We start from the raw sequence: 14,386 nt of genomic DNA, 5'->3' as shown, positions 1-14,386 counted from the left end.
CCAGCGGAGAACTTTTGAGCAATAAGAGCTAAGAAACAAGGAATCTACGGCCTTTGAGTAAGACTTGTTAGATTCTTAAACAAAATGCCAAAAGAACAATAAGAAAGCCATAAAAAGGAGACAATTTTGGATTGCTCTCTAGATCCTTAGATGCATACATGAGAGAATTGTCCGAAAATAAGCACCCAGAATGTTGTGCTTCAGTTCGATTTGTAAGGGGAACCCATAATTTTTTAAATACTGGTAGGAGCATCCTAGCATCCCTAAGTGTCGGGATGGGACGAGCCTGGAAATGAATCAAACAGGGCATCCATCATCCCCATTCCATGTTTAAACCGGGACGGCTCCATCCCACAGTATTTAAAACTTTGACACCATATAGTTCTGACAAAAATCGATGCTTTCAGCAAGACAATAGGAATCCATGAAAGAGGTAGTAGATTTGAATTAGTAGCCCAATTCCTACATGCATAGGTCAGACAACTGTCCGCAAATAAGCACAAAGAACCAGAACATCACATTATAATTATATATCTATAACCCATGCCTCCTCCGATCATAGATATCTAAATAAAAGTTACCTCTAAAGCAAAAAAGAAAGAGAGAAAAGAACCAAACAATTTTACTCTCAGGATGCAGCAGCATTTGGGACCTTGACAGCAGCTTTGAACGACGGGTGCAGCAGCCCGAGCTCGTCCTTCGTCAAATCGAGCGGATTGCTCGTCTCATTCCTGATCCTCTTCACCCTCCGGCTGACAAGCGATTTGTGGGTGAAGCCATACATCTGGAGGATCTGGTTGTCACCGAAGTTGAACGCCCGGTCCATCTGCTTAAGGCAGCGCTCGACGGGGTAGTCCCCGAACTTGCCGCAGGGCTTGCAGCCGACAAAGTGAGTCACAAGGGGCCACCGGTGATCGCCGAGGCCTGGGTGGTAGTTCTCGATCATCTCCTCGTACCGGTCGACGAGGATACCCCAGTAGCCGTGGAGGTAGTAGGCGCTCTCGAGGTAGACCTTGTCGGCCCAGCGATCGCGCTGCGTGACGAGGAGGTACACCATGGCCGACTGGTCGTCGGCCTCGAACACCGGCCGGTCCTTGAGGAAGGAGGTCAGGACCTTGCCGGCCTCGGTGCGGACCTTGCCTTTGGGACCCATTGGGGCCCACGCGTCGAGGAGGTCGAGCGACCACTGGCAGTTGCGGAGGAGGAAGCTGCCGGTGTTGAGGCCGATCCAGTTCTTGTCGTCGTACACCATCTCGTTCCAGCCGTGCATGACGAGGTTGAAGGGGGCGTAGCGCTCCCAGGGGAGATCGAAGGCCATGTCGGTGAACATGGCGTCGGAGTCCATCCACCAGAGGAACTCGACCTCTGGGTGGGCGAGGAGGAGGGAGCGGATCAGAGGGAGCTTGGCCCAGAAACCGGCCATCTCGGCGTCGAGCAGGGCGAGGTTGTAGAAGATTTCGATGCCGTGGACGCGGCAGTAGTCGATCTTGTTCTTGATGGACTTGAGGAGGTAGTGGTCGCCGACGGGGTTCTCGCAGGGCTTGGGGGAGGAGCCGGTGACGAGGAGGACGCGGGGCTTGTTGGGGCCCCAGAAGTTAGGGGATTCCGGGTGGCGGCGGAGCCAGGCGGCGCGCTGCTCGTCCCAGTCGGAGATCTTGGGGCCCAGCGAATAGGGAATGTTGGGATCCCGCGGCGGATCGTCGTCGCCCTCGTCGGCGACGAAGGCTTTCCCGGCGGTGGCAGCGGAGGAATGGTCGGCTTGCTGTTCGACGAGGGCACGGTGGGGGAGGGAGCCGTGGGGGCGGAGGCGCTGGCGGATCTCGTTGAAGTCCTGCTCGGGGGTGCCAAATTTGCCGGCACCGATGGTGCCGCGGAGGACGATGACTGTGACGAAGAGGCAGAGGAAGGTGAGCTTCCCCCGCCGGAGGGCGCGCCGGATCTGGCGGACCCGCCGCTCACCCAAGCACCGGCACAACATTTCCGATCCTACTATACCTCCACCTCCCCTCTCTCTCCCCCCCCACACCCTGTTCTTTTATTATTCTTCTAACCCTTTTATACTCTTCTTCTTCCTCCTATTCTTCCTCGTAATATCTTTTGTTGCTATTCCTCTGCCACGATTGGACCCTTGTTCTCTAGGAAGGTAGGAATACTGGTCTAGAGTTTACATTAGATTAAATAATGGAGGGAGGGACGAGGAGTGGGAGTGGTATAAGTCGCACGTTCTTCGGCTGTGGTTTTATTCTCGTTGTCTATGGAGGGATAAAGGTAAAGAATACGGGGAAGGGATAGAGAGGAGAGGGAGGAAGATGCTGAGTTATGAGCGCGAGCAGGCAATAATGGCGTGGGTTGTAATGGGAAGAGAGGGAGGAGAGAGGAACCGCGATGTTTGGCTTGGCGAGGATTGGAGGGGTATAATGTCGGAAAGGGGGCGTTTGATTGAGGGCTGGAGCGGACACGGTGCACGCGTTAGGGCCAGGGCTGGATGTGACATGTGCCGTAGGACATGATATGGCACAAAAAAATTCTCTGTTTATGATCCGTTTCGATATTTCTCCAGAAACCCATCAAGCTCGTACCTTTTTTTAAAAAAACAAATCTGCCGAAGTTTCCAGCTAAATTCCAGTCTTGAATCTATTAATCTGAATTGATTTGCAGAAAAGATAAAAAAAATATTTGAAGAGTTTTTTTCTTCTCAAAAAATTTAAATTAAAATTGTGGTGGTCTATATAGATCATGCTCAAATAAATTTTATGGTTTACAAATTCAATGAAAATTTAAATCCAAATTTCTTTCGATTACCTAAACATGTGCTTAGAATAATAAATTATCCAACGCCCATTTACAGCAATGTTGTCAATGCAAATTCTAGGTTGACATTCTTTGAGTAGCACACCCTAATGACCAATGCCTAACAAGTCTATTGTAGCCTTACTTATTTCTAGTCCACAAAAAGATACCATCTTGGCTAGAGATATCTCGATTTCCCCCTCTAATGTTACAGCACTTAGGTATGTCCTCGTTTCGTGGGAGCCCTCATTCTCCTGCCACCTTAAGATGAATTTTGATGGTAGTCTGCCAGTTGGTAGAGGCTGCACTAGTGTTACCTTTATGATTAGGAATCACGAGTTCAGGTTGATTGCGGCGAGAGGGCGGCACACCTTCGAGTCATCAGTTTCGAGGGCAAAACTCAGGACCATCTGGAACGGAGTCTCCTATGCAAGGCGAGTTTTGGAGGCTAGGAACATCATCCTAGAAGGAGACTCGATGGAGGTGATTAAGCGGATTCTACAGAAGGGGCCGGGGGTATTCGACCACTTGTTGCTAAAGGACATCTAGAGGCTATTGAGGGAGTGTGAGTCTTTCAGGTTGTGCATGTATTTCAAAAGATGAACAGAGCTGCCAACTAAGTCGCTTCCTTAGCTACTCACCATTCTGGAGAGTTCTCTGGATCCGCTTTGTATATGTTTCTCCACCTTTGTGAAGTATTTTGTCTCTTGATTCAGATGGCAATACTCACGCGAGACTTGTGTGAGTTGCCGATGCATCAAATTTTTTTTTTTGCTAATGTTGAGTTCAATAAGCAAATTTTGCTTAAAAGTAGAGAAGTCCAATAATATGGTAAAATTAATACAAATTTCAAGGCAACTTTCTAACCTTATGTACTTTTTTTTTTTTTTTTTTTAGTTGTTGCATTACAAAGGAACATGGTACCATAATAATCAACCACAACAGGATAGAATATCCACTTGCTCTGTTGTGCGAGGTAATTAAAAACTGAATGTTATGCCAGAAGACATTATTCTTGTTTGTCCAGAATGGAGTGATATTAAGGGTATGTTGTTCGAGGTAATTAAAGACTGAATGGTATGCCAGAAGTCATTGTTCTTGTTTGTCCATAATAGTGTGACATTAAGCATCCTCGCAGACAAGGAGTACACCAATACCATTCGTCCTGAACAAAATGTAATTACCCTCGTGAACTATGAGTTCACCAATTTTATGAAGTCTTGGACTTGAATCTTAGCCAGCAATTCTTAACATTGAATTTGAAATTTGACAGTATTGCAATGCAGATTACACAAAGCATGTAAGGTTATTATGATGTGCCAAATATCAAATTGGTAGGTGAGACCTAAAAGAACAGTTAGAGCTTGTCTCTCTTGCTAAAAACAAAGAACTTCGATGCAACATCTTACATAATTAAAAAGTCATTCACAGCCACTTGTAAGGTAAACCGACAGAGAGGTATCATATGGTATTACTTTTTTATTAATATATTAAGGATTGCTTCACAAGGATTAAGTGCTTAATAAATAATTTTAGAATTTTGTTTATATTTTATATGCTGAGACTTGGTACTTTCTCATCCGTATCTACTAATTTTTAACATAACAACGGTTATTTTTTTAAAAAAACAATTCCAACCAGAGCTGAAGCAAGCACATAAAAATGATTGCTTTCCTGCGGTTTGACAAAAAACAGTTATCGTTGCACGAGATTGGAACAAAAACCGTTCTTTCGCGGCCGGTCATGACTCGTGTTATGGTAACTGGTAAGCGTAACTGGTGTGTCCCCGTGGAAAGTCAATGAAACTGACGTCCAAGGGAAGCCCGCGCAGCTGCCAGCTGGAGCCAGGAAGCTACAATGACATCATCACCGTCGGAGTAGCTGGCGAGGTCGAAATCATGGAGCTCTCTGAACGGATCTATCCAAATGAGCTTCCGTCACCGGCCGCCGGGTTTTGGATTCCCACCCGGAGCGTGCATTTTTATTATGATCCGGACAGACCCAGGTTAGTTTCTGACGACAAGCGACGATAACTCATTAACCATAACTATTTGACTACTTAATCATTAATTAAAAAGGATAGGATATATATATATATATATATATATATATATATATATATATATATATATATATATATATAATTTTTTTTTTTTTTTTGAAGTAGAAGATGAAAGCCACATTGGTGAGCCATGCGGTTAGATATAATCAGATGTTACATATTAAAATCAAGTGATCGGAAGTGCTAGCTTGTGTATTGAGTTGTTAAAAATTTGATAGTTTAAATAATAAAAAAAATGAATATTTTATGCATAAGGTAGGCACTTTCAAATTATATGATTTTTGATGTGTAAGAGGTTCAAAAATAGTAAATCACATCCAACAATTTAGATCACTACAGTAAAATCTTATCCAATTCAAAATAAACATATAACTTTATAAATATTACATCATATGTGTGCATGTGTGTCTACACACATACATAAATATATATATACATACATATGTAAATGGATATAACACAGTTCATCAGTTGTTTTCTACGGGCTTCATTTTATTTTTTTGATCGTATTCTAATGAGGTTACGATTTTTGCTCTTTTTTTTTTTTGATACGAGCAGTCATATCTTATGTTCTCCCAGACTCGTGCTAAGGAGCTACCATAGCATGAAAACTTCCTCACCTTACTAATATGAGAGACGTTATTAGCTAGATCAGGTGTACCATCTCAACAGTAAATCAGTCCAATTAGAAAACATCGCATGGCATATATATATATATATATATATATATATATATATATATATATATATATATATATATATATATATATATATATATATATATATATATATATATATATATTTGAAAAGTAAAGCAACTTTAGGTCAAGACCTCTTGTCAATATTGTTCAGCCATCTTCATTATTATTTAGCTAACCTGACCTGCTGGTAGGTTGACACACACTTGCTTCAGTATTGTTAGGGCTGACACTTTAATCCGTCTTCAGTATTGTTTAGCCAACCTGACCTGTAGGTCGACACAAGTTTATAATACAATTAATTATAGAATATTATTTTAATATATATATATATGTGTGTGTGTGTATCATAAATCAAGCAGTAAATAAGTATAAGACATTTTAGGGGGACTAGGGAGAAAAAAAACTTTTTAAGCTTAGCTTGGTATGTAGTGTTTATTTAGAGATATGTGACTTATATTATCATGTTGCTTGTTTTGTTATATTATTCATTATATTCAGTTTTTAATTGCTAAATAAATTTAATTATCTCCCATAACAAAAAAGGTTTCAGGATAAGTTGTAGCATAGATAGTCAAAAATGGATTATTTTTCCAACATATTCTACCCAACAAATTAAAAGCCTAGATGCTAAATGGGGCCTGGGCTAATTATATGGGCCAGTGTGTTGGTTGCGGTTCAATAAGCTGGCTTTAGATCAAGTTTGATAGAGGCATCTCTGACCCGTTGGTGGGTCGAGTCGGGTTTGGACCGAGTCTAACACACCTTAACATATGAGTTCAACCTAACACGTTGTTGATTGCCATCCCAAGAGCATGTAATGTTTGTTTTAAGGTTTAGTAACATCAATATTCCATTACAGTGGACCTTTATCAATATTATTACCAAGCATTATAGTGGATGTTGTTTATTCAAAAATATCAAGATTAAGATTTTTGGAATTTAAAATAATAATTGTCATTGGAATAATAACATGATTATTTGCTAAAAATGCTATTGACCAAAAAAAATAATCCTGACCATTGATTGATTAATAATTATACTTTCAGCTGTTTTGAAATTTGGAGTTTAAAAATATTATTTTATCATTTGAATAGGCAACTGATGGACAATATTGCTTCCAATATCCGTTATCAGTGCATAACATGTCGGCTCGATCCAAAACATTAACGCAGTTGTTATCTTGAGCAATGTATTTCTAGGACCTATTTGGATAATTGTGCGGTCCAACAGGATTCACAGAACCCTCTATATTTACGGCATTTGTAGGATGCTAGCTCGCATTCCAAATTGAACAAAAATGGAGATTGGTTCAGTTAATATGAGCTAGGACGGGGCTCATATGATGTGATGCTAAAATTCTCAACCTTGAAGGTCCAGCGGGCTTATCTAAACACTCTGAAGGTCTATTTTGGAATTTTTTATGACATTGAGCTGAAAATTCTATAAAAATTGAGCGTGTTGGTTCATCTAGCTTGTATTTTCTAAAAGTTTGTCTAAATCTAATCTAGATCCTAACTTTTGGATTGTAGGAAGAAAGTGTTCGGTTGATACATGATCCACAATCTGCATGTTTATAAGAATTTTAGCTTTTCTCATAGAAATATCCAAATAAACCCCAAGAGCATATATCTAAACCCAATCTAGATCCTAACCTTAAGGGCTCGTTTGGTTGGGAGAAAAAGAAAGGGAGAAAATGTGATCAATGGAAACGTAATGAGATGCCTCTTATTTGGTTGGAGTTTTCAAAGGAGAGAGACAGAAAAGTTGTATTCCCATGGAAATATAATTCCTACGTTTCATGGAAAAGTCTTTTCCATAAGAAATATGGAAAAGTTACTTTTCCGTGAGCCAGAAATCACTTTATTTTTTTTTTCAAAAAAGCCCTTTAGCATTAAAGACCTAATTTTTATTAAGGGCATAATAAAAATTACATATAACTTTTTCAGAAAAGTAGATGGTCAACCAAACATAAACACTTTGAAAATCTATCACTTTTTCATTGTCAACCAAACATGCTAAAAGTACTTTCTCAGACATCCATTTTACAGAAATATGCTTCCCAGGAATCATATTCCTAGAAGAAAAAATGCTTTCTACGAGCCAAGGAGCCCTAAGAGCGTGTTAGCCTATCTAGCTTGCATTTTTTAAGAGCTTGTCTAATTTCTGTAGGCCGTAGAAAGAAAAAAAAATATATAGATATTTTTTTTTTTGAAGGATTTAGATTTGGTGGTACTTATAATATAAGATCATGCCCAACTTATAAATTTTTTTTTTTTTTGGTAAAAACGGCAGTTCATATAACTCTAACTTGAGTACATCCAGCCATATCAAAAGAAAGTAAAGATAACAACGGAGTGGGACTATCAGCTGCTGAAGTCCAAAGAAACTCTCCGGAATGCCTAGCTACGTAAGAGGCGACCCAGTCAGCAGCTCTGTTCGCCTCCCGATACACATGTGTAGCATGAAAATCACCCATCTCCTGAACCAGCCTCCTAGTCTCACGGATGAGTGGGTGACCATCACCGAACCTATCCACCCCCTGGATCCAATCGATCACCACCGAAGAATCACCCTCTAGATGCACCCGGGCGGCGCCGAGGACCCTCCTCGCGTAAGATAAGCCCTCCCAAGCAGCCCTCAGCTCTGCTCCAACAATAGTAAGCCCTGGGATGCGACGGCCACCGGCGGCTATTAATCTGCCCCTCCCGTCTCTGATCACAAAACCCACACCTCCAGAGACACCATCCACCGACCGACTACCATCAAAATTCACCTTGAAATGACCAAGGGGTGGGGGTACCCAAGAAACAAGGGCGAACCTGGGCGCTGTAGCAGCGTGAAAGATACCCCAGATGTCCCTAGCCATTCCAGAAGTGAACCACGCAGTAGTCGCGACCATCTCCCCTGCATGTAGCATAGCTCGATCCACCACCATCCTCGCGGACCACCTCCTGCCCTCAAATAGACCAGCGTTCCTATCCAACCATATATGATAAGTCAAGTGTGCCATCATAATACCCGCCTCAACAGAACAAGGGCTCCGCATAGAGACTCTCAACACATGCATCAGGTCCTGGGCCGACTCCACTGAAAGGGGTAACATAACAGGAGACCTACTCCATATCTCTCTAGCCCTGGGGCATTGCAGCAAAACATGGTCAATGGTCTCCTCGATACCTGAACATCGCTCACAGCACTGAGAAATCTGCATGCCCCGTCCGGCTAGCATACCCCTGGTTGGTAGGCATCCCCATGCCACCTTCCAGAAGAAGAGCGCTACCCGCGGATGACATCGTAGCCGCCATATCCATCTGCCCTCAATCTGCCGGTCTGACACCCTACTCGTCAAAGTGTGGAGATCCCTGGCTCGCACCTGCGCTCGACCCGTCGGCCACCAGACTAATCTATCTGGCACCTCCTGCAAAGGAATCGGAAGGTCCATGATCATCACTGCCAACTCCTCCCCAAACACCTCCCGAATCAATCCCTCCCTCCAGCAGCCCCCCTCTGGATGTATCTGTTGCTGGTGGTCCAAACCGAGAACGATTGGCACAGCGGTGTGAACGGGGTTCCGTTTGAGTTGCCTTGGTTGGTGTTGATTGCGCTCCACCTTCCACCGGAAAACCTGCAAGCAAGCCTCGCACCACCACTGGGGTAGTGGGGGCCCTCCGACGATCAAGTCAGAGGAGATTGGAGGAGAAGAGAGATAATAGTAGCAAGTAAGAGAATGCACTGGAAGTTCTTGCTTACCCCCCCTCTCCCCCCAGCCGCATATATACCAGGCTGGGGGGTCTTTCAGGGGGGTTCGTCATCGTGGGGCACGATGGAGCTGCCACTGACACGGCCGTTACAGGGCGTCGTGGGGCAGCGCTGGGTACGGCCATGACAGGGCGTAGTGGAGCTCCGCCTTGTACGGCTGTTACAGGGGATCGTGGAGCAGCGCCAGATACAACCGTTGCAGGGAGTAGTGGAGCAGGAGGCTGCGGCGTGCCTCTGGGGAATAGCCTGTCGTTGTCGAGAGATGTCCGACTCGGGGTCGGGCTGCGGAGACGAAGATGTCCGACTCGGGGTCGGATTGCTGGATCAAGGGGCTGCCGTAGTCTTCCTGGGCGCGCGTGCCGGTCACGTGGGGCATGGTGGCTAAGTTCCCCCGTAACAGTAGCCCCCCACTTCCGAGCCCGGAACCAGAAGGGGAACGGGTGAAGGGAGTGATGCTTCGAGATTGCCGCCATCCCTCGGAGAGGCGCGCGCGCTTCGAGCTCCCCGTCTTCTTTATGGCGTATGGTGGTTGTTGCTGACCTGGCAGTCTGAGGATTTCGGCGGACATCCTTCCTTAATGGCGTCGATTCGCCTTTGGGGCGCGAGCGACCCTTCGGCAGCCAGGCGTCCTCTGGCGTCACCGAGGCGTCATTGCCTGCTGATTCTCCAACCGCCTCCCTACCCCCTGCGGACGTGCCCGGCGTTCCCGACCCGGGGGTTCCTCCAAGCTGACCTTCTGTATTTTTGTTCTTTTCTTTGTGTGTTGGCGTTTTGCCAAGTTGTATGGGTCTCGGCCCTGAAACAACGAAAGTTAATGCAAATAGAGTTTCTTCATTTCACTTTCGTCCTTCTTCTTTTTAACTCTTGGTAGCGTCTCGCTGACTCCCGACTCTTGAAATTCTTCTGGCGCTAGGCCAGGTATCTGAGGGTTAGGCCTCAGGGAATTCTTCCGGCGCTAAGCCAGGCATCCGAGGGTTAGGCCTCAGGAACTTCTTCCGGCGCTAAGCCGGGCATCCGAGGGTTAGGCCTCAGGAAATTCTTCCGGCACTAAGCCAGGCATCCGAGGGTTAGGCCTCAGGAAATTCTTCCGGCGCTAAGCCAGGCATCCGAGAGTTAGGCCTCAGGAAATTCTTCCGGCACTAGGCCAGGCATCCGAGGGTTAGGCCTCAGGAAATTCTTCCGGCGCTAGGCCAGGCATCCGAGGGTTAGGCCTCAGGAAATTCTTCCGGCACTAAGCCAGGCATCCGAGGGTTAGGCCTCAGGAAATTCTTCCGGCGCTAGGCCAGGCATCCGAGGATTAGGCCTCAGGAACTTCTTCCGGCGCTAAGCTAGGCATCCGAGGGTTAGGCCTCAGGAACTTCTTCCGGCGCTAAGCCAGGCATCCGAGGGTTAGGCCTCAGGAAATTCCGCTCGTTGGTCGGCCAAGAGGCGACCGGTCGGGGCTTCAGGCTAGTCTGCTCCCGGGATGATCATTGGGTTAGCCTGGCATCTGAGGGTTGTCAGGCCTCAGGAAATTCCGCTCGTTGGTCGGCCAAGGCTGGCGCAAGCCGAGGCGACCGGTCGGGGCTTCAGGCTAGTCTGCTCCCGGGATGATCATCGGGTTAGCCTGGCATCCGAGGGCCGAGCCTCGGGAAATTCCGCTCGTTGGTCGGGCAAGGCTGGCGCAAGCCGAGGCGACCGGTCGGGGCTTCAGGCTAGTCTGCTCCCGGGATGATCATCGGGTTAGCCTGGCATCCGAGGGCCGAGCCTCGGGAGATTCCGCTCGTTGGTCGGCCAAGGCTGGCGCAAGCCGAGGCGACCGGTCGGGGCTTCAGGCTAGTCTGCTCCCGGGATGATCATCGGGTTAGCCTGGCATCTGAGGGTTGTCAGGCCTCAGGAAATTCCGCTCGTTGGTCGGCCAAGGCTGGCGCAAGCCGAGGCGACCGGTCGGGGCTTCAGGCTAGTCTGCTCCCGGGATGATCATCGGGTTAGCCTGGCATCCGAGGGCCGAGCCTCGGGAGATTCCGCTCGTTGGTCGGCCAAGGCTGGCGCAAGCCGAGGCGACCGGTCGGGGCTTCAGGCTAGTCTGCTCCCGGGATGATCATCGGGTTAGCCTGGCATCCGAGGGCCAAGCCTCGGGAGATTCCGCTCGTTGGTCAGCCAAGGCTGGCGCAAGCCGAGGCGTCCGGTCGGGGCTTCAGGCTAGTCTGCTCCCGGGATGATCATCGGGTTAGCCTGGCATCCGAGGGCCGAGCCTCGGGAGATTCCGCTCGTTGGTCGGCCAAGGCTGGCGCAAGCCGAGGCGACCGGTCGGGGCTTCAGGCTAGTCTGCTCCTGGGATGACCATCGGGTTAGCCTGGCATCCGAGGGCCGAGCCTCGGGAGATTCCACTCGTTGGTCGGCCAAGGCTGGCGCAAGCCGAGGCGACCGGTCGGGGCTTCAGGCTAGTCTGCTCCCGGGATGATCATCGGGTTAGCCTGGCATCTGAGGGTTGTCAGGCCTCAGAAAATTCCGCTCGTTGGTCGGCCAAGGCTGGCGCAAGCCGAGGCGACCGGTCGGGGCTTCAGGCTAGTCTGCTCCCGGGATGATCATCGGGTTAGCCTGGCATCCGAGGGCCGAGCCTCGGGAAATTCCGCTCGTTGGTCGGCCAAGGCTGGCGCAAGCCGAGGCGACCGGTCGGGGCTTCAGGCTAGTCTGCTCCCGGAATGATCATCGGATTAGCCTGGCATCCGAGGGCCGAGCCTCGGAAAATTCCGCTCGTTGGTCGGCCAAGGCTGGCGCAAGCCGAGGCGACCGGTCGGGGCTTCAGGCTAGTCTGCTCCCGGGATGATCATCGGGTTAGCCTGGCATCCGAGGGCCGAGCCTCGGGAAATTCCGCTCGTTGGTCGGCCAAGGCTGGCGCAAGCCGAGGCGACCGGTCGGGGCTTCAGGCTAGTCTGCTCCCGGGATGATCATCGGGTTAGCCTGGCATCCGAGGGCCGAGCCTCGGAAAATTCCGCTCGCTGGTCGTGCGCCTGTCGCTTGCCGCCCGACGGGATTTCTCCGTGGCCAGCTGCGATCGTGTTTCTCCTCCTCTCCAAGCGTTGCCTGGGGAACACCAGATGGGCATTAAATGCTAATTGAGGGGTTACCTGGGAAATCGGATCGCCAGTTGCTGCTTGCGAGGAGTGTCAGTTAAGCGGCCGCGATACGCGCGTTCTTCGAGGCGGATGCGGCCTGGGCGCGAGCGGAGATATGTGGACCCAGGGGTACAGGCCATCCGGAGTGTCCTGCACAAAGAATGCGATTAAGGAGAATAACGCTTAGGAAATCGCGGGAAGATACGCCTCGAGAGCCGGATCGGCTCCGGATTCAATGCGCCCGCATTTATTGGAGCCACCCGCATCGGAACGACCGGGGGGCCGCAGTTTGGCTATAAATATAGGTGCAGGTGCGATGGAGCCTGCCAAGCCGGAGCTGTTCAGGTTGCCATGGATCGTGGGCCTCCTCTCCGGCGCATGGTTGAGAGACCCCTACCGAAGGAACGGGAGGCGCGCCCTTCGCGACTTCCGCCAACTAGCCGTTTCATCTGGGATCAACAAGGAGGTTCTCCCCGGCGGAACTCCGCTCTAGGCGTTTCATCCGGGATCACGTCTCCCCTCCTTGAAGTTCGGCCTCCCGATTGAGCTCCGCGCCAGACGCTTGATCCGGGACCGCGCCTCCACATGCTCTTCTCCCTTGTATTCCTTCTCTCCCCTAACACTGGGGAGGACCGGAATATCCCTTGGAGGTGGCGTTCCCCTGGAGGCAGCGGGAGCTTCTTCTGCGGCGGCTCCTCGTCTTTTTCGTGAGGCGTGGATGGCGCCTCTGGGTAGGAGCAGTGTGGACTTCTCCTTCGTCCACTTCTTCTTCATCCGCGCCGGCTCTTCGTCTTTTTCGTGAGACGTCGATGGCGCCTCCGGTTGGAAGCACCCACTTCCGGTGGGATTGCAGCCGCTTCGGATGGAGGTTTCGGGATCCCAGATCTTCAGCTCCTCGGAGTCTCCACCTCTTCTTTACTTTCTTTACACTCTAATTCTCCTTTGGGAATTCCTTGTAATCACACGAGCACGCCATTGTAACCAGAAATTATTGAAATGAAAAGTGTTATACATTTTTGAACTGTCTTTCTGGCATTGTCGTTCTACTGGTAATACATCCGCAGGTTAGCGGAATTCCAGCTCCTTGGAATTTCTCGACCATCTAGGGCCTCCAACTGGTAGGAGCCAGGTCGGTTTACCCAGCGAACCCTATACGGGCCTTCCCAATTTGGCGCTAGCTTCCCACCTTCCGCAGGTTGAGATGCTTTAGCTCGCCTTAGCACCAGATCTCCGATTCTGAAAAGCTTCGGTCGGACCTTGGAGTTGTAATATCGGGCCACCCTCCGCTGATACATCGCCATCCGAACCTGCGCCATTTCCCTCACTTCTTCCAAGAGATCCAGGTTCCCTCGGAGTTGCTCCGAATTGGCCTCGGGTCGGTGCGCGGCCACCCGAGGTGAGGGGAGTCCGAGCTCCACGGGGACAACGGCTTCCGTGCCATAGGTTAGGCTGAAAGGCGTCTCCCCGGTAGGGGTCCGATGCGTGGTCCGATACGCCCAAAGGACATTCTCGAGTTCTTCGATCCAAGCTTGCCCCGTCGACCGATTCGCGCTTTGATTCCTTGGAGGATTGTCCGATTTGTGACCTCGGCCTCGCCGTTGGTTTGGGGATGCGACACAGATGTGAACCGATGCTCGATCCCGAACTCCTCGCAGAAGTCACGGAAATGCTTGTTGTCGAACTGTCGACCATTATCCGAGATGAGGACCCGAGGTACCCCAAATCGGACAATGATGTTCTTCTTCACGAACTTCCGGACTTGCGCCTCCGTGATAGTGGCCAGCGGCTCTGCCTCCACCCACTTGGTGAAGTAGTCGATTGCAACAATCAAAAATTTCCGCTGAGCTGAAGCGACGGGGAATGGTCCGAGGATATCCATTCCCCACTGGGCGAAGGGCCAGGGTGCAGTGATTGGTGCCAAGGGGACAGAAGGGACTCTCTGGACGTTGGCGTGGCGCTGGCAGGCGTCGCATTTC

The 14,386-nt window shown here is 49.0% G+C and overlaps 1 protein-coding gene across 1 annotated transcript; it reads right to left on the bottom strand.

Annotated features, from left to right (window-relative positions):
- Positions 1-387: 387 nt before the first annotated feature.
- Positions 388-2,440, bottom strand: LOC103707928 (probable xyloglucan 6-xylosyltransferase 1). Its single transcript, XM_008792642.4, has one exon. The coding sequence runs from the start codon at positions 1,976-1,978 to the stop codon at positions 629-631; it is 1,350 nt and encodes a 449-aa protein (XP_008790864.1). The 5' UTR covers positions 1,979-2,440; the 3' UTR covers positions 388-628.
- Between the last annotated feature and the right edge of the window lie 11,946 nt (positions 2,441-14,386).

Source organism: Phoenix dactylifera, chromosome 13 (assembly GCF_009389715.1).
Source record: "Phoenix dactylifera cultivar Barhee BC4 chromosome 13, palm_55x_up_171113_PBpolish2nd_filt_p, whole genome shotgun sequence".
NCBI classification, from domain to species: Eukaryota; Viridiplantae; Streptophyta; class Magnoliopsida; order Arecales; family Arecaceae; genus Phoenix; species Phoenix dactylifera.
Note: the sequence above shows the minus strand (reverse complement) of the source record. Positions and strands in the feature narration are given on the sequence as shown.